The 27,449-nt window shown below is 26.2% G+C and overlaps 1 protein-coding gene across 2 annotated transcripts in view; it reads left to right on the top strand.

Moving 5' to 3' along the window:
* The first annotated feature begins 3,352 nt into the window (after positions 1-3,352).
* Positions 3,353-27,449, top strand: part of LOC145830270 (RNA polymerase II-associated factor 1 homolog) — a 31,942-nt gene continuing 7,845 nt past the window's right edge. For both annotated transcript variants that reach the window (XM_082938218.1, XM_082938216.1), the window contains exons 1-9: positions 3,353-3,412; positions 3,795-3,911; positions 4,101-4,209; positions 5,358-5,437; positions 5,575-5,676; positions 15,525-15,699; positions 18,308-18,411; positions 21,645-21,773; positions 24,794-24,907. In XM_082938218.1, the coding sequence (XP_082794344.1) occupies positions 3,369-3,412; positions 3,795-3,911; positions 4,101-4,209; positions 5,358-5,437; positions 5,575-5,676; positions 15,525-15,699; positions 18,308-18,411; positions 21,645-21,773; positions 24,794-24,907 (974 nt within the window). In that variant the 5' untranslated portion in view covers positions 3,353-3,368. The remainder of the gene's footprint in view (positions 3,413-3,794; positions 3,912-4,100; positions 4,210-5,357; positions 5,438-5,574; positions 5,677-15,524; positions 15,700-18,307; positions 18,412-21,644; positions 21,774-24,793; positions 24,908-27,449) is intronic.

Here is a 27,449-nt window from a genome sequence, read left to right as displayed (position 1 = left end):
AAAAAAACCGTTTAGGACTATTTAAAAATCAAATGCTTTTCTTTCTATCAAGCTGCAAGCTATAAATTGAAAATTTTAATCATTATACAATTATTACGGCCAACATGAAACCTAAATTTTTCTTTTTATTAATATATTATAATTAATTTTATATAAAGTTGTTTATGTAAAAAATAAAAAGTATAGTGTAAAAAGTGTAAATGTTAAGTATAGTTCAAGTATTATAATGATTTTAAAAATAATTAAAACAAATTTTACAATTTCTATAAAAAAATACTAAAAATTTGTAGTTTTATGATAATTTATATGTTCAATAGTTAGCCTGGCTTGTATCTTATATGCTTAAGTTGACTAGGCTATTTATTTCATAAACTATAAAGTTTTAGTTGTAGAAAATAAGTTAAATGATAACAAAAGTCTAAATTTTAGTAAATTTTAGACTTTATATTAAATTTTAAGATTTTTGTTTTATTTACTACAAACTTGATTTAATTATCTTTATAATTAAAAATAAACTTAATCTTGATTCTTAAGTTCTTACTATAAAAAAGTTCTTATAGATGAAAATCGATTTTATAAAGTAAATACCATTAATTGTCTTTTAAATTTTGTACTACCGAAATTTTAATTTCTAAACGTCAGTTTATTTCTTTAATAAAAATGTTAAGTCTATGTCATGACATTTGCTTTAAAAAAATATCGTTGATTTAAAATTTGTTTGTCAATTGCAATTTTACTTTAAAACTAAAATATAGTTTTTACTCATTCTTATTATCTGATCAAACTATTAATATTTAATTTTGTTTGGTTATATATTTATTTTTTAAAATTTAAGTTAAACTTATTTTGAAAATTTAACCCTAAAAAAATAATAAATATTTTTGTATCATAGTATGAACTTGATATAGGTGAAATATGCAAACTGAGTGTATTATCGGTTTGTATATTTAACCTTTCGAACTTATTTTTTTCTTCATTTAATCCTCAATAAGCGGTCGATAAGCTGTTTTCAGATTAGATTTTGCGATATGATGATAAATATATCAATAGATAGTATTTATTTTTTTGTCTCTGATTGTTCAGCTATAATTTACTACTTAAACATTTGAAGTTTTGTCACTGATTTGAATTTTTTGAGCTTGTTTTGTCCCTGATACTAAATTTTAATCAACTAATGATAGTAGGGGATTTCCGGAATTTCTACAAAATGACTCGTACTCCCTACCCCTAACTAATTTCAAGCTTATAAGTTGAAGCAAAACAATAAAGAGTTCTAATTTTGAATAAGTACAAGGAACTAGTGTAGAAGATTTGTTTTTTAGAATTTAGTGTAGTACCAGGTTTAATCAAAGTGGTTCATCAGTAATAAAAGTTTAATTATTTTATGGTTAAAACTTAAGAACAAAAACTAAAAAACAAATATTTCACAACAGTCTAGATTCAAATTGTCAGATTGGAGTAACTCTGTAAGTAAACAGATTAAAGCAATTTTAATTGTTTAATTTTAGATTTTCAATTGTTACAAATAAGTTTAAGTCTTAAAAACACTCAAAGAATTTATAAATTTTATACTATCACATAAAAAAGTACAGTTTCACCACAAATATTTTCTTATCCCAACTAAATATATATCCTATGCATGCTAAAATCCAAAATACTCTGGGATTTAAAAATAATTGCACTAAATTTCCAAAAAAAATTTGGAGGCTTTTGACAAATTCTGCTGAATCAGGCTAGTTATATTTTGTTATCAAAATAATACTAGTTTTAATAGCAGTTTAATGAAAAACTTGAAATGATTCTAGGATAAATATTAACAATTTAAGGCCTCCTACCATTAAATTTAACAACATTTGTAACATTTACACTTTTTGATCAGCTTTTGAAATGTTTTGAAGCATTTTTGTTTATATGTTATGATTGCTACACACTCAAGCTAGTTCTCAGTATAATTTATAGACTTTTAGGATTTTTGGAAACTAAAGCTAATTTTCAACTAAAAAAGTTTGCATACACTAATTATTATGTAAACAAGTTTTTTATACATAACAGGGTTGCTAAAAAATTTAGAAACCTGATAAAACATGGAGTTTGATAATTTATGCTAAAAAACCTAAAAAAACCTGGAATTTGAGAAATTTTGAAAAAAAAAAAAACTTGGAAAAACCTGAAATTTTTAATAATCTTGTTATGTTAAGTAGTAAAATTTCGATTTGACACAAAAAGTCTAACATAAAGATAACATTTTTTTGTCATCATCAAATTTTTTTTTATTAAGGAACACATTTAAATTAGCTTTACAGTATCTTTTCAATGGTTTTATCTATTTAAGACAGTTTCTTACCTTAAATTTAACTTTAAATTAAAAATAGACCTAAAAATGTGTACTTTTAAAAACCTGGAGAAAGTTTTACAACCCTGACATAAGCTTTTTTAATTATAGTTTATTAGTATTTTTAAATACATTAATGAGCTGAGAATTTGAGAATACATTATAGCTAAAAGCATGCTTAAAAAAAGTTTTTGTAGTAAAAACTTAAAATAATTGTTTTAAATTAACTATTAGTTATAAGTAGTGCCTAACATAGTATAAATTTTATAAAATTTTAGTAGACTACTAGAATAAAATTAGATAATTAACTGGTGTTAAAAGACTTTTCTATATAGTATGACCTAGGAGTTCTGTTCTGCTTAGGAAATTTGACTTATTTTTTATAAAATGCTGCCTATATCTCAATTAGTCTGTAGTCTAATTTTTTTTTTGTATTATATTATTAAAAATTTAGTTATTGTAATACAAATTAAAGTATTTACTTAAATTTTTTATAAGTTGAATATTTGTTAAAGTTTTCAAACTGCTGCATCTGTTTATAAACTTAAAAAATACAAAGCAGGGTTGCCACATTCTCAAGATACTCAAGACAATAAAAGACAGTTTGATAAAAAATACCTTTACTAAGGATAACTAACGCTAGTTTGAAATTAAAAGTTGTCCTAGGATGACTCAGGCTAGTTTGAGTTTAAAAATATTGTCCAGTTTTTTTCTGGATCTTGAATAAGATTTTTAATTTTTAATTTTAAAACTAATTTTATTCAACTGCTTGATTTTTATTGATTATGAAAAGTTGTTTAAACTTATATAAAAAATTATTTAAGAGTTTCTTAAAGCATTAAAAAAGCTCAGGATGAATAAGAACAGTTTTTTAACTTAAAAAGTGGCAATTCTGATCAAGAATTTTAATTAAACTTTTTAGTTTGGTATTATTAAATTTGTAAAGCTACTAATACTGTATCAAAACTATAAAAAAAATTACGTTTATGAATAAAAAATAATTTAATTTTAATTATTAGACTATTTTTTTATAAATATGTCTCCTGTTATCTCTAGTTCATCAACAAACAAAAGAAGCAGGTAGTGTGTTTAAACCTAGATACAACTTCAAAAAGTGCTAACATTGGCATATTTTTTAGTAACAATTTTATAGTTTTTGAATCAAGTTTTTTATATTTTTAAAGACAAATTATCATAAAATTGTGTTTTATAACTTATCAAAAAAACATCCGTATAAAAAACATGCATTCAGCTTAGTTTTTAGTAATAATTTTCTTAAATAAATTTTTTGAAATCTGACATTCTATATATATTATTCAAGTATATAACTTTTTGAAATTAGATAATTGATTTATAAATTTAACTAAACTTGAAAGTTTTAAACTTCAAAAAAGTATTCAATGAGATTTTTTATTTGTATAAATTTTAATTAAAATGTTATTAAATTACGTTCTTTAAACAGACAGAGTGGATTGATAGATAGGTCTAGTGGACTAGTAGCAAGGACTAAATATTGTAACAATTTGCCAGACATTCCTTTTGATCCGAAATTTCTTCAATTTCAAAATGATCCCAATAGGTTAAACACAGATTAAATTGAATAAAAAATGGAAATGTTACTAATTTCATCTCTCTTTTATATATTTAGTTTTAATTTTTGCATTGAGAGTATTAGCTATTTAATTAAAGTTACTAAAAAATATAGTTATTAAAAAAACAATTAAGGTAGTTTTTTCAAAAGTTTTAAGACATACTAATATAATTGAAGGTTTGTGTCATACCAACAAAACTCACTTGAAAAAAAGATCAAACTTGAGTTACATACCGACCCTGGACTTGGTGTTGTTATTGATTTAATTGACCCTCTTACATATAAAGTAAGTTTAAATAATATTTAAATATATAATTTACTATTTAATTTGGACAGGTTTGCAATGAATGTAATGAGTCTGAAACACATTGAAATGTTTCTGAATTAGAATCTTGAAGTAAAAACTGCTTTATATTAAATTTTTAATTATCCCTGAATAATGCTTAATTTTTGTAAAATGTTTTAGGTGCCCTAATTTTGATTAAAGTATGAAATGAAAGTGTATTTTTTGAACATTAATAGTATTCATACAGACTCAAAAAAAAATTAAATAATAAAAAAGTATATTTCACCATATAGAATAAAAGTTTCATTTTAGTTCTGAAAGTTTAAGCATACTAATTATGTACATGTTTGTTATCAATAAACTGTAATAAACATGGTTCGTACATGTACTTGTGAATAATTTACTGAATGTCTCTGTAAAGATAAGCATGTTTAAAGTTTTTGAATATATAAAAAAAAATTGTTTGCGCAACACTACAGTTCTGTGATCAATAATATAGTATGTACTTTTTTAAGCTGTTTATATAAGTTAATTAAGTTTATATACTGTTTGGAAACGTAGTGTCATCAGTTATTTACGTGATGTACGTAGAATATTAGAAGGTAGATAAAAAAACATAAAAAAGTTTTTAGATAGTAATTTTTATAAGTACTCATTTTAAACGGGTTTGCCACAAAACCTGGAATTCTGGTAAAACCTGGAATTTATCAGTTAAGGCTAAAAAACCTGGAAAATCTTTGAATTTGAGAAATTTTGAAAAAGAAAACCTAAAAAAATCTTGAATATAAAACAATAACCACTAACATATCTGGAATTTAAAACTATTTTTACCTGTTGAGTAGTTAATTTTTAATTTGACATAAGAAATATATCATATAGATAACTTTTTTTTGTCATCATCAATATATTTTATTATTAAAAGACACATGTAAAGTAGTTTTACAGTATCTTTTCACTGTTTTTATACTAAATAGACAGTTTTTTTACCTTAAACTTAACTTTAAAACTAAAAATTGACAAAAAAGTGTTAAATTTCCAAAACATTGAAAAATTTGAGAAAACCTGGAAGAAATTCCTAAAAACCAGTGGGAACCCTGTTTAAAGCAAAGCATAATTGCATAGATTTTATACAATAATTTTTACTATAGATAGACATAAATTCTAGAATGCATCCGGATGATGAAGCTCTTTTGCAAGAAGAGGCTCCGAAACCAATTAATTCTAAAAGGTTAAAATTATTTATATTAAAAAGTTAAGTTACTTTTTTTTTATATTTACTTAATATAAGGTGTAAAGTAATAAAGTTTGTTTATATAGTTATTCATTGATAGCTTTCAAAACTTTTATTGATGAATATTTTTTTAGACTTGACAATCACAAATTAAACGTATCTTGGCTACGTAGAAGTGAATACATATCACATGAGTTCAATAGGTATGGAACAAATTCATCAAATGTAGAAACAAGGTAAGTTTTGTATTTCAGAAAGCTATAAAGTGCTAAATATAAGTTAAGGCCATAGGGGGGGGGGGGTCCAACATTTTTTTTTACTAAAATTAACTTAGGCTTTTATATGAAAGCTTTAAGTACAAACTACAAGCCAGTTTTTATAGAATTCAAAAATATCAATTAACTTTTGAGATATTTAATTTTTTGTAAAAATTTCCAATATAAACGTATGAACCGCAAATTTTTTGGGGTCAATTTTCTTGGAAATTTTAAAATTCACTAAAAATCTATCTTTTCCTTCATTTTTCAAGCAATCTTTTTCAAATTTTCAGGAAACGTTCCTTATAATAAAAGGAAAAAACGTTACTTTAGAATTTTAGTAATTTAAAAAAATAAAAATCTTATCACAAAAAAAAAAAGTGTTTTTTTTCAAAAAGAATATATTTTATCAAATTTTTTTTTAAATTCCAAAATAAAGTTTTTTGTTATTGTATAAAGATTAGACTGTGAAAGTTTGAAGAAGATTGCTTGAAAAATGTAGGAGGAGATAGATTTTAAATGAAATAGTCTTTTTTTGCTGTTTTAGTTTTCCCTTCCTATAGGGAACCTTTTATGCGGCCCGACTTTGACTGGTCATATCTCAAAAAATAATTCGAATTTTTAAAAACGATAAAAAGCATCTTGAAGCTTAGAAAAAACTCTATAAAATAAAATCAACTTGTAAAAAACATGGTTTACCCCCCCCCCCCCTATGGCCTTAACCAGATTTGAATCTGAAAATCTACATTTAAATATGATAATTAGATAGTCATATTTATTATTATTAAGCTTGACGAAGTTAGTTTATTAGAAGTAGTATAACTGTTGCAATAAAAACTAAAAGTATACAATCAACAAAATCGGCGAAAGTCTGCAGAACAAGTCCGGACTTTCGTTTGCCGTGAGACAAGCTCAAATTTAACAAAAGGGTTGATCATGCCAATTCGATCATCAGACCACAAGTTTCGGTAGACTAAGACCGGTTTCGTCCTTATTAGGACTCATCAGTCAGTCACAACCGAAAAACTTGTAGTCGTCAATCTACAAACGGTTTATCATGCTTTCGCATGAAGCAACCATTTGCTGGCAATGATTAGTGACGTCAGCATTGTCTTTGCCGTGCAACGTTTTAAACATTGTCCACTAGGCAAGACATCTGGTACGCTCGTTTTAGTACAATCAACAAAATTGGCGAAAGTCTGCAGAACAAGTCCGGACTTTCGTTTGCTTCATGCGAAAGCATGATAAACCGTTTGTAGATTGACGACTACAAGTTTTTCGGTTGTGACTGACTGATGAGTCCTAATAAGGACGAAACCGGTCTTAGTCTACCGAAACTTGTGGTCTGATGATCGAATTGGCATGATCAACCCTTTTGTTAAATTTGAGCTTGTCTCACGGCAAACGAAAGTCCGGACTTGTTCTGCAGACTTTCGCCGATTTTGTTGATTGTACTAAAACGAGCGTACCAGATGTCTTGCCTAGTGGACAATGTTTAAAACGTTGCACGGCAAAGACAATGCTGACGTCACTAATCATTGCCAGCAAATGGTTGCTTCATGCGAAAGCATGATAAACCGTTTGTAGATTGACGACTACAAGTTTTTCGGTTGTGACTGACTGATGAGTCCTAATAAGGACGAAACCGGTCTTAGTCTACCGAAACTTGTGGTCTGATGATCGAATTGGCATGATCAACCCTTTTGTTAAAAGTATACAAATGTTAAGTACACTATTTTCAAAAACGTCTCATTTTACTCATAAATTAATTTTTGAAACTTCATCTAAATTAGGGGTGAGCAACGTTTTTAGTCAAGAAAAATGAAGTCCGGATGGGCCATAGTTCAATTTTATTTATTTCTTGAAAGTCGTATAAGTTTTTTTTTTCCCTACATTTAATGTAAATTTCAAACTTCTTGTAATCTATACCAGTGCTTCTGAACCTTTTGTCTAGCGGCGGAACCCTTTTCCAAAGTTCAATTTTTCCGCGGAACCCCTAATTTTATTTTACATAAAATGTTTAATGTAATATTTCCTGCAAAAAACAAAAGAATTTTAGTGAAAAACGAACTTTTTAGCAAAACTATATCATTGTTAGAAATCATACCAATTGTATTAGTATTAAGTCGAGTCAAACTCAAAGTGCACCAGAGGCAATAGGTATTTTATGATTCTATAATCAATAAACGAAAACAATAATGATTAATCGCAACGTCATAAAAATCTTTCCTTGCATAATAAAAACAAAATGAGAGCTACAAACAATAATTAAATGAACATGAACCTTATCGAATTCACAGATTACTGTAATAAACGGGTAAGATGCCAAACTAAAAATAAATAAAAACATTTAGTGCAAAACTTGAACTTTTCTCTTAGCAACAAGCATGTCAATGCGCGGCTGGATTTTGGATAGACTGAGACGGAGACAGGCAGATAAGGTTGGAGTCAGCATACAGTTCCTTTGATTTGTTTTAATTTTTGTTACATGCGAAAAGCCGGACTCGCAAAGATAAGTGGTAGTGAATAGTAAAAGAAATTTTACTGCACGCTTTGCTAAGACGGGGTACTCTGAAAATGCACAAATCCAAAAATCTAAAAGCTCCTTCCGTTTGAAACTCAATTTTAAATTGCTATCTTCAGATAGTTGCAGCAATTCGTTTTCTGTATCTGTAGGAAAATTCACTTCTTCTGAAGCAATATCACACATAAAGGGATTCAAAATCCATAAATTTTTGATGCGAACATCTTCAGGAAAATAATATTGAAACTTTATAGACAAAAAATCAAGGTGGTTGTATATTTCGTCAGAAAGTTGAATTCTATGCATATTTCATGGGCCTCATCAAACCATAAAACATCGCAGTGATAATACCAGTATTTTCATGACTTCACTGAAAATAGAAATTTAAAAAAAATTCAAAAATTTGCGCAACCAGGACACCTATTAATAATGAATACCCATTAAAAGTCCTTCCGCTAGATACACACCAAGCAGATCAATGAATGCTATAACTACATTTATTTGCATTTTTATGCGTTCCATTTTTTTGAAGTTTTATGATCAGGGTTGCCACTCGGTCAGGAAAAGTCAGGAAAAATTAAAAAAAATGACAAAAGTCAGGAAAAGTCAGGAAATTTGATAAAATTTAAATAAAAGTCAGATTTTGTCAGTTTAAATTTACAAAGTTCCTTGTTTTCCAAAGCCTTCAAAGGATAAAAATTAATTAAAAGTCCTTTAAAGTCAGGAAAAAATTCCAAAATTTTCCTAGAAATTTACAAATATATTTAATTTTATTTCCAATGCCTGCATCTGGTATAAATTAGTAAAATATCCTTTACAAAACATATTAAACAAGTACCCTACTTGAACAAGCAGATTTTGTAAGCTTTTCAGTATTGATGATCTGTAGCAAGGACACTTCTATAGTGAAACTGATAAATACACAAAAGTTTACCTAGCATAATTTTAGAATCAAAGTGTTTTTTGTTGAAGTAAATAATTGAGTTCTTCATAACTAAGCAGTTAGTTTAGTATTTTATGTAACAAATTAATGTGCATACTTTACCTCTTTATAATTTTTTCAAAGTTGTTTAAATTTATAAAATAAGTTATAGGAGAGGTATATGCCAAGATTAAGTTTACTTATTATTTGTATTTATTGTAGAGTGAGTTTTTAAAGTAAATAAGGGTATATTTATTTGTTGCAAGTTTTTTACCAAATGATAAGAGGAAATATTTTACAAATAAAAGTAAAAATAAATGAGTGCCAAAAGAAAAGAAATGAAGCCCACAAGTTGTGGTTTGATTTAGAGAAAAGATTCTCTTCAACAAGTGTAGGGAAGCAGATGAGAGCAATTTAAATAAAATGAGGCAAATGATTTTAACTGCCAAGAAAATAAAACGGAGTGCAGTTCAGACGAAGGAAACCATATTTTCGTTAGATGAAGAGGTTGAAGTGCTAATAAAAAAACGGAGAAAATAAATTTTAGTACATACATTTTAAAAAACAGGATTTGATTAAGTTCTTTATTGTTTTAATGTTTCAACTGTAAAAGTTCGTTATTGTTTTAGGGTTTGAGTTGTGAAAGTTCGTTATTAATTCAAGGTTTTAATTGTAAAAGTTCCTTATATGTCGTTTGTTTATCTAGATACATTTATGCTAGGAAATGCTGAAATATTGTATTTTAGAATAAGTTTTATTTAAGAGTTTGATTTAGAAAAGTCAGGAAAATTTTGGTAAAAAGTCAAGAAAAGTCAGGAAATTTTTCTCAGCTTGATCAGTGGCAACCATGTATGATTTATGTTTTTTTTTTTCTTACAAATTTCTTTTTTTAATTTCGAAAGGCTTCGCGGAACCCCTGAGAGGCGTTGCGGAACCTTACCTGATCTATACCTTAGTTGGTTTTTCTTATTTTTGTTCCTAATTTAAGTTGGCACAATTTCTAATATTAAAGTTTCAAAATATGGTTTAGTGGGCAGATTTATATTTTGCAGACTGGATTCTACTTAAAAATTGTGAACATTGGTGGGCAGGTAATTTTCACTCCGCGTGACATACATTATCAACCTCTCTTCTAAATAGATAAATTCATAAATTATTAATGTGTATGTTATATTACTTTTTTTACTACAGTATAAAACCTGCTGAATGTCGAACTCATTTGTGATGTTGTTATAAAACAATGTTTTTAGTGTAAAAGTTAAAAAGGTATGTAATGAAAATAAAATTTTATTTGTGGAAATAAAATTTTCTGAATTATTTTATGTATAACTATATAAGTCTTTATATAGGAAATGAGTAATTTTTTTCTAGTATCTACATAAAACCAATTTTTTAAGTTTATACTTGTCAGGCCAAGTTGTTGGCAAAATGTCAGTTTTTGTCAATTCTAATACTTGACATTTTCCAAAATTTAAATAATTACTTGAGGAAAAGTAAGTTTTAGGTAGTTAACTAAGCTATGAGTTTCTTCCAAAAAAAGCATAAAGGTTTTGTAATTATACAATTTTGTGTGATAAATTATGATATGAGTGATAAGATAGTATTCCTGAAATATTTATTAATTTAATATCTTTTTTAATTTTGCAAAATGTGGCACTAACAAAAACCTAAAAACCTAACAAAAATGTTTGCATTTAACTTTTTAAAATCGGCTCAGTTTTGTAAGGCAAAGTTATATTAACACTTAGTTGTATCCAGCATAGTGATAAATGGCTCAAATTGAATATTTCTTGTTAGGTTTTGCTTTTTATTATCAAGATTCTAAGTATTTAAAAAACTTTAGAACAATTAATTTTACTTATCTTATTGTTTGTCATGATAGTATTGTGTAGCAGGGACATAGCATGGTTAAAAATATTAAAAATCTGAATGTCTTAAAAAAAAAAAAAATCTACATATGTTAATTATCTTAAAACATACTGCAAAAGTGTCTTGTATTAGAAATGTCAAAACTCATTCAAAAACGATCCAATTGCCAAAAAATAGTGCCAAAATTTGTACTTGATACTTTAATCATAAATTGTTTTTAAAATTTCTTCAGTAATTTTATTTTATAAAATTTGTGTGTATAGACTTTTGATTTCTTAACTATACTATATTCAAGGTTCGTGCGCATCAGGTAAATCAGTTTTTTTTTTAATTGCAAAGTATCAGTTTTTTTCAATTTCTTCGCTTGAAAATTTTAGATTTTCAGTTTAATGTCAGTTCAAATGCTTTAAAACTTCTGAATTAAAAAAAAATTGAGAATAATTTTCATTTTTCATGAGTAAATCTTATTATGGTGTGAATTTATTTCTAAATATAAATTTAGTTATTAAAGCCAAAATTTGTCAGTATTTTTAAAAACAAATGCTTAAAACCTTTTCTTAGATATCTAAAAGAATTTTAAGAATCTTTATTATTTCGTTTTGAGTAGATTATATATGTCATAATTATGAATATTTATTAAAAAAAAACAGTTTTAACTTAACAGTTTAATTCAACAACTTAGCTGTTTGTTTGAATTTGTTTATATCAGCTATGTTTTTTAGAGCTTAGTTAGATTAACTTTTTTAATTTCTAATTTAGAAGTTTTATACTGAAAACTTTTTAAATTTAAACTCTTGGCAGTTTCTTCATATATTCTACTGTTTGTTTATTTAAATTTATTACATATATTCACAAGACTAAGTTGGTTTAACTGTTTTAATTTCTAGTTTAGAATTTTATACTGAAAACTTTTTAAATTTAAACTCTTAGCAGTTTCTTCATATATTCTACTGTTTGTTTATTTAAATTTTTTTAGATATATTCACAAGACAAAACTTAGCTTTAAGATATAAGTTTCTATCCATATATTCATAGTAGAATTATATTTTACAAGTTTTAAGTTGATAGTAATTTTTATTTTACTTATTTTAAATACTTTAGTTTATTATAAGACTTAGACAATTTTAGTTAGCAAAATGAAGCTTATTTTAAAGTTTAGTTTTTTATTTAAGAAGTTCAAAATAAGTGATAAAAGCATGTATGTTAAATAGCATGTATATAATAAACTTCTTTTTAACAGTTAATATTTATAAGTTAAAGCAGTAAGGAACCATATAAATTGAGATAGCCATAGGAATGAGCCATAGGAATGCTTTGAAACAGATTAGGAGCACCAGAAGCATCACTTTTTTTTAAGTAGCCAACCAAGCTCCAGCAAGTCTAGCACTATAACTGTTCCTGCTGATGCTGTTTGTGCTGAATTTATTTGGGCATTGACCGTGGCACAGAAGTATTTTTAAACAAAATCCTGTAATGACTTTAGTAAAACTTTTAAAACATTGTTGCCAGACAACAAAGTTCATTACCACTTTACCATGGGAGCTCAAAAATCCTCCTATGTCATCAATTTTAAACTTGGTCTATTTTTAAATAAAATAAAAAAACTAATGAAAATAACTTTTTTAAGTAATTATTTTTTTTAAAAGTAGTGTTTGTGAATATTTATATTGTGTTAATTTACTTGTTAAAACCCCCTGATACCCAAAATGACTTCTAAAGGGGATTTTTATTACTTTGAAAAATATCAAGCTGAATTGTTTAAAACCTGGCTAAATTAAAAAAAAATCGCGCACGAACTCTGCTATATGTTTCTATAACTTTATGTCTTATACAATTATACCTGCTCTGTAGGTCAGAGCATCTCCAAAATAGGAGAGACATTGTGTCAAGTTTTTGGAGAGTTGCTGATTATAAATAAAAATGCAAACTTACTGCTATTTTCGTTTGTTTGCATGAACGTTTACCTTTTAAAAACTCAAACGTTGAATGTAAATTTAATGTTTCTAAGAGGTCTGCTCAAAGTTAGCTTTATATAGCTAGAACTGATGCTAATCGGAAAAGTACAATCGAATTTAAACACTTTGTAAGCAGTGGATGTTGGTGCCTCATGGCCCAAAGGTTCAGAGAGATCAGGTTGACCGCCAGAGGGCGTATTATCAACCTGACCTTTTTCCTCATGTACCTGCTGTAAACGTGCAGAGGCCCTAGTCCGCTTGCGCTTGGGGGATAGCTTAACAAGGGGCTCGTTATTACTGCTTAGGTTATTTTTACTCATAATTATTTAATATAAGAACAGACAGGAAGTTGAAAATGGTACTATTTATATACAAAATAAAAACACACAAATAATACTGCGACACTATTTAAAAATATACTTACTAACAAAACACCTGGAAGGTGTCAAACTGAACAAGTAGTTAATATGTTTATAAACACCCAATAATTTAAACTACTTGAAATACCAAATACAAAATACAAGAGTCAGACTATAATGTATAACTCTTTATAGAATAGTTTATCTAAAACACAATAGATTAACTAAGTTAATTCTACTAAAGAGTTATAAGCTGCCAATCACAATTCAATAATGCAGCTGATACTGAAAAAGCAATCAGAATATATAAATTTTGTTAGGAAAAACAATATATATATACTAACACTAATTACAATGTATTTGTCTATTAGTCACGCTTGACTGCACTAAAATTGCCACGTGAAGTGTTCATGTTTCATAACAAACACAAAATCCGCAAGTCAGGGTCAGTGTTTGTTACAACTTAATTAATAGCAAATATAAAAATATATTTATTAACATTTTTTAGGTGACACATGTTTTTAACTTAAGTTTGATTAGCTTGCTTTTATAAACTTTATAGTTACGTCATTCATAACAAATTACAATTTTAACAACTATTCCCAAAAGTTTTATTTTCTATTTAGTTTTTGACAAAAAAATGAGTACATTTCAAAAAGCTTTGAGCATTTAAAAAATATTAAATAAAAAAACTATAGTATTTAAGTTGCAATTAGTCTTTGAATAAAACAAAATGTCATACTACAATAGATACTATTAATAATAATATTTTATAAGCTTTTTCATTAGTTTCATGACCAGTTGAGTTATTACGTAGTGTGATTGTCTAAAAGGTCTTTCTTTTTTTACAGCAAATTGTTATACGTGAAAAACCATGTTTTCTAGAATTTTTGTAACGTAGTCTTAACCAGTAGTTCCCAAAATTAAGGGTAATAGGAGTGTAATAGTTCTCACTATAAGAAACAATGCATTTTGTATTTGTTAAAGACATTGTAGGTGTTGAATTCTTCTGTCAATTAGAAAAATATTTGCTGCATATATCAATTTTTTATATATGAATAAATTTTCTAAAATTGGTAGCAGTCAAACGTTTTTGTGCTTATTTAAACTTTCACCTAAATAAATAATTAAAATATTTTTTTTATTTAAGGTTTTTTTTTAGTTTTCAAAAATTTTTCAAGTAAATCTGAAGAAGCGAATAATTTGAACTTATAAAAATTTAATAATGTGTAAAATCAAATTAGTTGTTTTCTTATAATAATGATACTAGTTTTTGTTAAGAGATCATTTAAAAAAGATGTCTCAATTCTAAAACCAAAAAAGATGTCGTTTTTTAATCATTTTCAATTTTGCTTAAAAATACATACAAAGAGAAAATAAATAACATAATGTTAAATTAGAAATGTTTAACAAAGGGGTGCACGACAGTTCAAATTCAGAAAATTTAAACTCCGACAATTCAAATTCTTAAAAAAAATTAAGAGACCATATCTATTAAAGTAATATATGTTTTAGAAAAATAAAAATACGTATATAGGTCTTACTACTATATACAAACCATTTTTATTTTTTGAAAAATTTCAAGTTGTTTTTTGAGATATGGCTAAAATAAGTATAAAAGTATTGTAATTTTTAGTATTTTTTAAATATCTCAAAAACTATTTCAAATTTATCAAAAAAGAAAAAAATAGCTTGTAGGTGACCTACATATTTGTTTTTAATATTTTCAAGTATACATATTACTTTTTGAGATATAGTCCCTTAGATATTTTTTTAAGAATTTGATTTGTCGGAATTTGAATTGTTTGAATTTGAATTGTCATGTAACCTTAATAAAGAATGAAATTCTAATTAAATAATAATTATACAAAAATTAGTCTCAAAAAAAAGAATACAGATTATAATTGAAATATTATTTGTGTATAAAAAATCCTAGTTTAATAAAAACTATCACCATTTTTTCGTAACTTAATGTAAATAAGAGTAACTAATAAAAAAAGTTTGATAGGAATCTTTTTGACTAAATATTTATTTGCATAATTTTAGTTTTATTTTACCAACCATAACATATCTCATGTTATATTTTAGAATTTAGAAAATAAAAATGTAAAACTTTTTTTTGTCTTTGTCATAGTTAGTGTTTAGCTTCATTTAATAAAAAAAACTTGTAAGATTAATCAGTAGAATTATGTCATTAGGATTGGATCAGGTGTCAAAGAAATTTTGCAAGAAGAAGAAGCTTATAAAGATCGTGATGCTCAGATTCAGGCAATTGAAAAAACTTTTGAAGAAGCAAAGAAAGAAATTACAAAACATCACACTAAACCTAATGTGCAACCAGTTGAAATTATGCCTATATTTCCCGATTTTAAAGTTTGTTTGGTTTTAGGGTTTCTTTGTAAAAGTTAAAATGGTATATACTATTTCATATAATCCAATTTTTAAAGATTATAGAATCGACCAAAAATGACAAGTAGCTTGTTTGGGAAACTTTGATTTTAGATATTTTTTCAGTTTGGTAACAAATCCTTATTGTTTTAACTATAGTTGAATCAAGAAATTAATTTTATTTTCTTTGTTTTAGTACTTCAAAAAAGAATTATAAAAACTTAAATATCTTAACAATTTTATTTAAACTCAAGTTTTAAAGATGTATTGACTTATAACTTGACTAAGTTAGCATTTCCTGAATTCACAGTAACTGTAAAATGCTATTAAAAAACTCAAATACAAAATTTTTTTCGTTATACTCATAAGACTTACAATTTTAAGTAAGAGTTTATAAGTTTTGTTGAATTTAGACAAGTTCATTTGTCTTTCACGAGTTCATTATTTAGTAGTTTTTAAGCTGCTATTTACTTTTTACAGCATACTAATATTCAAAGTAAATTTTGGGATATATATATATATGTAGTAAAAACTAGAAAGCTCAACAGGGTGTTCAAGAAGGTGCATTCTAAAAAAGAGATAAAATACTTTTTTATTTATAGAACATCTTCTCTAGTTTTCTACCAGTCCAAACGCCAGGTACTGTCAGATCTGGTCATAATTTGCCCGGATTTAGATGTAACCAAAATTTTATTCGAAAAAAGATTTGTATTTTGTTCTAGCTAGATTTTAATTTAAAAAATGATCCTAAATGTGTCCGGTTGGACCTGAATTTAAATTAAAATCATTATTCAGCAAAGGTTATTTTAAATTTAGTTTTGCTGGATAATAGGGTGCTTATAAATACAACGACCTTTGAGTTTTCAGCTATTTTTTTAATATTTGGCAAATACCATAAAAACACCCTGTGCAAAATTTTAGATGATTTGACGAAACTTATACTTTGTCACACTTCAATTTTCTGAAAACCACCCTAATGTAAACTGTATAGGATCCAAAAAATGCAACCTTGAGCTGAAAATTTATAACTTATGAAAACACATTGTGCACAATTTAGGACGATTTAAATAAAGTTTTATGGAGGCACTTATTGATTTTAAGTAATTTTTATCACTTTTTGTAAGATTTCTCGAACTTAAAGTTTTTTTTAAATCAATGAGTTCGTCGTGTTTATAAGCGCCCTATTGGATAATAATCCTTAAACTAAATTCAGGGAAAACAGGAACCAGATAAGATCATTTTTCAGAGTCAATATCCAGCTGGAACCACATACAAATCCATTTTTTAAACAAAGTTTTTCTTAAATTTAGATTCTGGCAACTTGTGGGCGAATCTTGTGATATCCGGCGTTTGGATCCGGTAGAACACTAATCTTCTTAAGTTTTTAAATAATCATCTTGAACTTATATTTGATAATTTTTTCAAATTGTTTTCAAGTAGATTATCTTTTTATTTGATAAAAATTATTGTCTTATTACAACTTTAATTCATTTTTACTTATCTTATTTAACAGTAACATTTTTAGAATTTTACTCATAAACTATTATAAAGTTTTCCCTTACACTCTGACTGACTCAAGCTAGTTGATCTAATGATAGTGTGTCATATATTACTAGGATTCTTAAGATAAGTAAAGAAAATTATGATACATAATTATATATGTAGCGAGAATTAATGAAATTATATTATATTGTAATTTATTTATTGAATAGAATACACATTATTATGTAATTTAATTTCATCATATACAACTAAAAACTGCGATAAATGAAGTACTACTTGTGAACCCTACCTAAATTACCTCTTTTTGCTCACTTTATCTTCACAATTTTTGTTAATTTTTATTTTATTTAAAATCTTAAAAGCAGGTAAAAGTTAGATTAATAATTAAAAAACGTTATCTAAAGCCTCTAATTCACAAATGTGTAAACTTTAAAAAGGGGTTTGTATAAATTTGCTAGACGTTCAAAGTTTATATTTAATTTCTTAGAAGGAAACATAATTAGTAGTATAAAAAATCCATACGCATATATAAATATTTATAAGTATTTACAAGGAATTTAAACAAAAAAAACATCTAGAAGATAAAGAAAAGAAATTTAATTAGCTTAACTTAATTTTATCTTCAATGAAATATAATTTTCAAAATTCTAAAATATAATTCTTAAAAGCTCCATTCGTTGGTTTATAAAATTCAACTTACTTTTGTCAATCCTCAAAAAATAAACTTAAATATTTTTAAAAGCTTGTAATTAGTTTTGTAAAGTTGAGAATTTATCTTTTTTTTTTATACTGTTTTGAAATTTCAATAGGTTGTTCTAAATCTGAATAATTTTGAGCTAGCTTTTATAGATTATATTAATTATTTATATATATTGTCAATTTTCTTTTCTAAACAAAATCTTATTATCCCCTTTTTTAGTAATTTATGACTACTTTTACGCTGGTTTTATAATTGTCGAACAGTTTCAAAACCCATTAAAAAGATTTGGTTCAGATTAGAAGTAAGAAGCTTTAATTACTTGAAGCGCTATCATTATTTTTGTTTTCCCTATTAGACGTGTTAAGTTTATTAGTTTTCTTTTTAATTTAGATGTGGCAACATCCAGCTGCTCAGGTTATATTTGATTCTGACCCGTCTTTCAACAATGGAAGTGTTGCAGATCAACAAGAACAAATGTCACAAGCTATGATCAGGTAAAATTTACATGATAATATTTCAATTTTATTTTACGTATATGCTGCAGTTTTACCTAAAAATGATTTTTCGTTGTTTTTTGACAACTTTAAGAGCTTTTAAGACAAATACTTTTATACATATAAATATTAAGAAGCTTTGTCTGTAATAACTTAAAACCTAGCTTATAGAAGCAGAGTGAGTTTCTCTATAAACCAGACGTTTATGAATTTAAATTTAACTTTTTTTTCTAGTTTAAGTAATACTTTGTGTGGTTTTTCTGTAAACTAAAAGTAGTATTTTCTATTAAAGGTTTATCTATTTTTTTTTATTAAATGTTGTTATTAGAGTTCTAATTAGTTTCTATTTTTACATTGTTTTATAATTTTTTTTGAAAATGTTTTAGTTTAGCTTTTCATTGGTCAATAGTTGCTAAAATTTAAAACGTTTTGAAACAAAATTATTTAACAAACATTTGTTAAGATTTCTACATCATAAAAAACAAATGGAAACATCTAGTTGTTAAAAGTTTAAGTTTTCGAAATGAGGTAGAGTAAGTGCTTTACCTCACTCTTGATTACAAACATTACAAAAATGATAAAATCATATAAATATTGCCCTTTTATTTTTGTGAAAAAAACTTCACAATATCATAGAGCAGGGGGTCGGTAAACTGTGGTAATTGAAGGGTAAAAGTGCGGCCCGCGAGCATGTTTATAATTCAAATGGGTTGCGGGCCATAAAAGCTAGATAGTTTGAGGTTGTAAGTGAAGTACAAAACAAGTATGTTATGTAGAATATATGGAAATTCGAAACTTGCAATAGGTATTTTTGTATCTGCTATTAAGATTAAAAACTACGACTGCGGCCGGCCCGCTAATATTTTTATATTAAAAATTTCGTCCGTGACCATCAAATGCCTGCCGACCGCTGTTGTAGAGACTTATTATTAGGACATCTAGCCTTAAAAAGTTTCTGCATTAGAACAAGTTTTTATTAGTGCAGGAGAAATGTTTTCATTTGTGGACAGTAAATAAATAACATGGACTGTTTTCAAAATTAAAATAAACTATGTTAATACTGTTAAACCAGTGCCAAATATGAGGGATTTATTCGAAATCAAAGTTATTGCAATATAATTTGATAATATTGTATCATGTAACCAAAATGATTTTTTTTAAAGTTAGCTTTAGTTAATTTAAACGCCTATTGGTTAAATTATAATTTTTGGTTTTATTATTTGATTAGCTTTTTTGTCTCTCATTAATTACCAGTTAAAACTTTCTTTGCTGCTTTATGTAAACTTTGTTTGTATTTTTAGTTGATTAAAATTGAGTATAGGCCAAATCTAACAAACAAAAATCATTGAATTTGATAATCGAGCTTGCAATCATATGCCCTCATTTCGAAGCCTCTTAATTTTAAACATATTTTATTATATGTAATTTTTATTGTTTATGTTGTTTTTTCTTGTTTACTTTTGATTTAACTCAATATAATTTTGTTGGACATGTTTATAACTTTAATTTAGACATAATATTAAAATTTTTAAGTATTTTGTTTAAATAGTGTAAAATTAAAACATATGTTTTACTTGATTGTTAATTACCAATAACACTTGAACATTTTTTTTTGCTCTATATACACGGTTCGTGCGAGTCAGGCTAAATCTTTTTTTTTGAAAACAATAGCAAAATGTCAGTATCTGTCATTTCAATGCGTAAAATTCATGAATTTCAGTTTTTGTCAGTCCAAAAGTTTGAAATTTCAAGAATTTTTTTATTAAATAAAAGTTATTTAATTTTGATTTTATTTCTTAACAATCATTTAGCTTTTTAATGCAAAATGTCAGTATTTGTCATTTAAAACGCTTAAAATACGCTTCTTTCTGAGTTTCAAAAAAAAAGAATATTTTTTGTTTTGTTTGTAGTTGATTTTAAAAATTGTGAAATAGTTTTTAAATAAACATTTGGTTTTTGTAGCAATACTCTCTGTTAAATATGTCTGCAGCAATAAAATTTCAAAAACTGAAACTTGTATGTTTTTCAGAACCTTTTCTTTTTAATCAATTTGAAGCAAAATAATTATTACAAAGTTTAATATCAATATACTACCCACCTACTACTTATCTAACAGGTGATATATAGCAAAGGTTAAGGCAGAGTTTTCTAAACTTTTTTACATAAACACCCCTAAGCACAAGTTAAAAAAATCAACTGCCTCATTACTTATTAATTACCAATTAACTTTTTTTCGCTTTACTTATTAATAACACCGACCCCTAGTAGGCAAAATCGCCTCTAAAGGACAATATTGCCAACTTTAAGAAAATTTCAGTCTAAATTGATAAATGTCTGGCTAAATTTGAAAAATTTTGCGAAAGAATCCTAATATATCGTTTATTTAAAATACTTTTTACTAATTATAAATAGATAAATAAAAATAAAAATATATATAGGCAGCAACCCTGTCTTCACAACCAAAAAATATATTTTAAAAGGAAAAAAAAAATTAAACAACAACAAAAGTAGCATTAAAACAAAACTAAAATCAAGAATTAAACAAAACAAAACATAAAATAAGTTGTACAGAAGTTGTTTTTAAGATTAGCTACCTAAAGTTATTTAAATTTATATGACACGTCATAATAAGTATTTTTGCTATTCTTTAAAATATTTTGCTATCAACTTTGTTATTGTTCTGATGACACGCTTAAAGCGTAGAAACTGTAGTAAACTAATCAAAAGTTGTATATATATTTTTATTTTTAATAAATATCTTTATATATATACAGGGTTGCCACTTTACCTGGAAAAACCTGGAATTTTGATCGAAAAACCTGGAATTTTTAATAATTTTAACATTTTTAGTAGTAAAATTTCGATTTGACACAAAAAATCTATCGTATGAATATGATTTTTTGTCATCATCAAAAAATTTTTTTAATAAAACATATTTAAAGTAACTTAAAAGTATCTTTTCAATGTTTTTATATTATTTAATACAGTTTCTTATATATGAATTAACTTAAAACTTAAAATAGACCCAAAAATGTGTCTTTTAAAAACCTGGAAGAAATTTGGAAAACCTGTTAAAAAAATTTGAAAAAACGAGTGGCAACCCTGTATATATAAATGCTTGTTTATTTATTTTTTGTTAAAGGTTTATTGTAACATTTGTTTTAATAAGTTGAATAAAATTATAAAAAAATAGAATAGTAAATAATTTGAATTTTGATTTATTAAATTTTCAGAGGTATGGTTGATGAAGACAACGAACAGTTTGTCGCTTACTTTTTGCCAACAGACGAAACTAGAATGAAAAGAAGAGAAGATCAACAAGAAAACTTGGAATACGATCCGGAGTTTACATATGACTACAAGTACATTATTAGTTTTATGAAAACTTAAGTATGCTTATTAGTCTGTCTATTTATTTCATGTACATGATATTTATTATTCTTACATTAATACTATGAAATTAGTCGGTATTTTCAAACAAACTTTAGATATGCCTCAAGACTGTAAATAAAATGTATTACTTTTGTAAATTACATTAATACACCATGTTAATATATTATGAAATTTGTATAAAAAACATTATATTTTAAACATTTTCTATCTAAAAACACTACACTACCTACTAGAGCAGGGGTCGACAAACTGCGCCCCGTGATGTACTTTTCAACTAAAAACATAACTTTTTTCAAAGCTACAAAATTAAATATCCTTTTTTTTGTTATATTAGTCTAGAATATTGAAAAGAAGCCATACGGCTCTTATATAATAATCTATTAATACTTCTTTTCTTAGTTAAATATTAATCAGTATTTATCTCGGGCATCAACAACAAAGTTCAGATGATTTTCACCATCAACAATAAATATTGAATTTTACCACACGATCAACAACAACAGCATCCGAGACAACCTACGACTGGTTTCATCCTTGTTAGGACTCATCAGGCTCGCGGGAAACTACTATGGAAATCAAACCAAGCGGGCTTGTGTACTGGTTAATATACTGGTTAAAATTGATCAAACGAGCACAGTCTATAATCTCACAATATGACGATAATGTTGATGACGTTGAGTTGTGAATGATATAGCTGAGTCAATTTTTTCAACTTTACCCACAAACGGTAGCTTCAGTACTTAATATTTTATCCCACTTGGTTTGATCTCAACAGTGGTTTACAACGACAATGCCTGCCTGATGAGCCCTAAAAAGGACGAAACCGGCCTTAGGATGTCTCTGATGCTGTTGTTGTTAATCGTGTGGTAAAGTAAGATATTTATTAATTAAATATTATATTTAATATGCAAATCTACTATCATAAAATACTTGTGAAAAATAGGCTTTGAATTTTTTTCATTAGTTTAACAGTTTTCTTGTTGTATTCTTGATACGTGATTTAAATTAATTTAAAAAATAACTTTTAGTTTAAATTTTGACATGTTGCATTAATTCAATTTATTTTTTAAACTAGCACATGTTTACCCATTCAGGGTTGTTACAAAATCAGAAAAAGTCAAATAAAAATGGGGGTTTTCAAAAAAAAAGTCAGGAAATTTGATGTAAACGTGCTCTTAGTAAGAAAGTTTATCATTACTAAAAACTGAATTTACTAAAAAAAAATTGCTTTTTCAATTCACCTTTTTTCAGGGTTTAATTGAATTTTTAGAATTAGATAAAATATTTCAAGTATTTGATTATGTATTGTTGAATCGGTTTTGATTAAGAATTTGATTTGGAAAATTCAGGGAAGTTTTTTCAGCTTGATTTGTGGCAACCCTGCATATGTATAAATTATGAGTTTGAAATTTTTGAATATGCAGCATCATATATACATTTTCATGTATGATTAGGTTTTAATTTTCTTACATACACAAAAATTTCTCAATACAATTTACTATTTTATTTGACAAGTTTGGAATTTTTTTACTCTAAAACCGGGTAATAAATAAATTTCCGCACAGTGAAATACAGTGCTATTACCGAAACTGGAAATAGCAAAAAAAAAAGAGTGAGATTTTTTTTGAAAATTTGTAGGTAAGTAGCCATGATTCTAGCTCATTTAGTACTTCAAACTAAATCTAAAAATTCTATCAATAACAAAAATTATACCAGTTGGCGCGTGGCGATTTGAAGATTTTTTGTATAGTTCAAATTTAGATGTCTTTAAAAATAAAAAGTCAACGATAAAAAAAAAAACTATAGAAAATACTTATAGCTAAAAGAATTTTATTTCTTTTTTTAGAGTTGTAAAAAATATAAAGAACTGTTTAATAAACAAAATCAGTATTTTAATCAAATTTTATTTAATTTTGTTAAAAATAAATATTTTATACATGTTTTTTTAATCGACAGTCTAGTAAACTTTTCAAAATAATAAAGTACTCACATGCACCATATATATGTGTATATGTTTAGAATTCTCAGATTCATTAGATTAAAAAGACACTGACAAAACATGATGCAAATCGACCAGAATTTATTTTAAAGAAGCATTATAGAAATGATTAGCTGATAAAAGTTTCAAAAACACACCATCTTTAAGAAAAATAATTAAATAATTTTAGAATAAAAAAGTCTTTTTTATTTTTAAACTTAATATTTAGTATCTACTAAATATCTTAAAGCTGTTAAAAAACTAATTTAATTAAAGAGTAAGTTTAAATTTGCCTAATTTTTACTTATCAAAGAAATTTATAATAATAAAAAATGCGTAGAGCAAAATCATTTTGTAAGAGCTACTGTCTTAAGTTCAATAACTTTTGTTCTATTAGAGTTTTTTTTTATTCAGTTTCAAAAATTAAATAGACACAACTTTTTACTACATTTAAAATAAACATTCGTAAAAATTTACAGATATTGATTTCTTAAGAAAGTTCATTCCCTTTTTTCGGCTAACCACGATTTGGGCCCACTGTGGTTAATTTGCACATTTATATTTAAATAAGCTCTTTACTTTACAGTAATTTGAGCAAATTTTTTAGTTGAGACAAATTTCTTAATTAAAAAACAATCTAATATGTAAAATTTTTATTCCATGAATTTATTTGTGCAATAAAATTTTCATGCTCAAGAGGTTTTGTAAATTTCTAAAAAATTGATAACAAAATAAGTTTCTTAAGATTATGTATCTTAGTTATTTAGTATTACTACTAACTACTATTAGTATCTTTATTGATCCTTTATTATTTAAAACTAAATAAACTTAACAAATTGAATAAGAAATAATCTTCTAGTAAAAAAAAATCAATAACTATTTACAAAACTGACTATACCAGTTAACTTAAATTTTTACGTTCTACAAAACTTAGTTTAAACTTAAAACTTCAAGCCTTCATAAAGTATCTGACACAAGTTTTCCTTTTAAACACTTGACAATATTTTACAGATTGGCTCGTGAATACAACTGGAATGTGAAAAACAAGGCCTCTAAAGGATTTGACGAAAACTATTTTTTTGTTTTTCGCAATGACAAAGTTTATTACAATGAACTTGAAACCAGGTTACCATTTGATAAAACTATTATTATATTAGTTAACAGTGATAAAAAATTTGAAAAACATAAAATAGTCATCTGTAAAACTGAACTAAAAATTAGGTTACTAGTACAAAACTTAAATAGTAAAATTATTTGTCTTGAAGACCACGAGGGGAATGTCCCGGAGTGGTGGTCAAATTAGTGACCATGTTAAACCGCGTTCAAGGTTTTCTAGAAGGTTGCTCAGCTACATATAGACAGGAGGGGTGTTTATAAATGGGTCAATGTTAGATAGAGCTTTGAGTCTAAGATAATTTAAATCAATAAATAAAATATAGACAAGCAGCAATGATAAATAACGAGTTTATTCAGCTTAAGCATCAATAAGAATAAATACAAATAAAAAAGTTGGCAAATATATTCCTTAGAAGTGTAATCAGTTCAATTAATGTAAGCCCTAATTAAATTGTATATAACAAGAGTTAGAAATTATATTTGAGTTCAAACTGGAAACAAACTGCTGGGTTCCATTTCAACTATTCAGAGCCAACTACACGACTTGTGTTCCAATAAGCAGCAAACTCAAATACATATTCGTTATAAGTGAACTGCTTCAACTACTCAAAGCCAAATACAGAACTTGTGTAAAGCAGTAAAGTACAAATTAGCTATCAATGAACTGCTTCAACTACCCAAAGCCAAGTATACAACCTGTGGACCAATAAGAAGTAAATTCAAGTACAAATTAGCTATAAATGAACTACTTTAACTACTCAAAGCCAAGTCTACAACCTGTCTTCCAATAAGCTTTTAATTGACTTCAAGCCAATTATAAAAAATGAATTTGTTTTACTAAGTTGCATAAGCAATGTATTTTCTACTTAATTGCAAGTGATTTTCAATTAGCAATTTTGTTAATAAATGATTGGCTGTTCAGTTTCATGTTGATATCATCAGGGATGCATTACAGTCTTAACTAAAAAGTATTGCTTGATTTACTGTACAAGTTTAATATTTTATTCACTACCTGGTTGCGGTATCAAAAAAAACGACCTTGTCAAATATAATTTAGAATAAAACTTTTTGTTATACTTAAAAGGTCTTTTTGTTTTGCCACCGAAATCTGGTATTGAATAAAATATTTAATTTGCAATAATATTATTAGTACCAAACTTAAGAAGACACTGTTTTATATAAAATCGAATTGAATTAAAATGTGGTAATTTTTTATAATCAGTACCACTATTTTCCGTATCAAATTTTAAACAGGGTTGCCGAAAAAATTGGAATCCTGGAAAATCCTGGAATTTGACAATTTAGGCAAAAAAAAAACTTGGAGAATCAGGAATTTGAGAAAATTTGATAAAACCTGGAATTTCGAACAAAAATCACTACAATACCTAAAAAACTAAAGAATTTTAAACTATTTTTACATGTCAAGTAATCAAATGTCAATTATTTACCGAAAATCTATCCGAAAGACAATTTTTTTTAATCATTAATTTAAAAAAAAAAACATATTCAAGTTGCTTTACAGTATATATTCAATGTTTTTGTACTGTTTACGACAGTTTTTATAACTAAAGTTTAATTTTGTCCTAAAAATAGACAAAAAAACTTGTTTTTTTAAAAACCTAGAAGAAATCTACGAAAAAAAATTTGGCAACCTTGTTAAAAGTAATATCTTATACCATTTATAAAACTTCATCATTTTTAAATGTTTGACCATTTTTAAACCAGATAAACAATTTAGTATTAAGTTATTTTTTCAATAGAAATTAGTTAAATACACATGCAATTCCTCATTTTAAAAAGTTAGATAAAGTTAAGTCGGAAATATATTTAAAAGTAATTAAGTAGCTCTATCAGAATTCTTAGATAGATTCCTATAGAATCTCACGAGAGACTAATTTAAAGAGTAAATAAAAATTCATAAAATAACAGCGAGCAAAAATCAAAGTGTTAAAACCCTCAGCTCTTGATACTAACATTTTACCTGTATCGTCTGACATCAGTTTGTGTCGGTCTGATATGTTAGTCGGCTCAGGGTTATTAGTATGTGCTTTTTAGCATCCAAAACCTTTTCAGCGGCTTTAGCACGCGTTGCGTGCTCAGTTACTAACCTCGATCGGTCATAGGCTGACAAAGGTATGGATTTCTTGCTGCTAGCACTCATACTCATATATCAGTAATTAGTGCCAATAATCGTTTTTATGAAAGTATGTTACAATAAGACCTACTCTATAAGATGCCTTATATAATCTAGTTTATAATTAAGCGCTAGAAATATAACTTAAGCTTAACTAGGATAAATTCTCAACACTTAATATTTATTAACAAACAATCTACGATCTTAGAAAAGTAACTAAGTGACTTGCTAAATTAAAATCAGTGATATTGTCAAGAATATATATCAATGCCATATAACAAATAGTGCTTAGTAAGCGACTGAAAAATACGTCTCAAAAATAATCAAAAGTAGTGCTCGAAAACCTAAGCACATACGCTTGACCTTACGAAACCATACAAAAACTACTAACGCACTTCTCTCGCGGTGTTCGGCTTT

This window comes from Thalia democratica, chromosome 2, assembly GCF_965202585.1.
Source record: "Thalia democratica chromosome 2, ktThaDemo2.hap1.1, whole genome shotgun sequence".
Taxonomy (NCBI): Eukaryota; Metazoa; Chordata; class Thaliacea; order Salpida; family Salpidae; genus Thalia; species Thalia democratica.
This window is presented reverse-complemented; position numbering and strand designations above follow the sequence as displayed.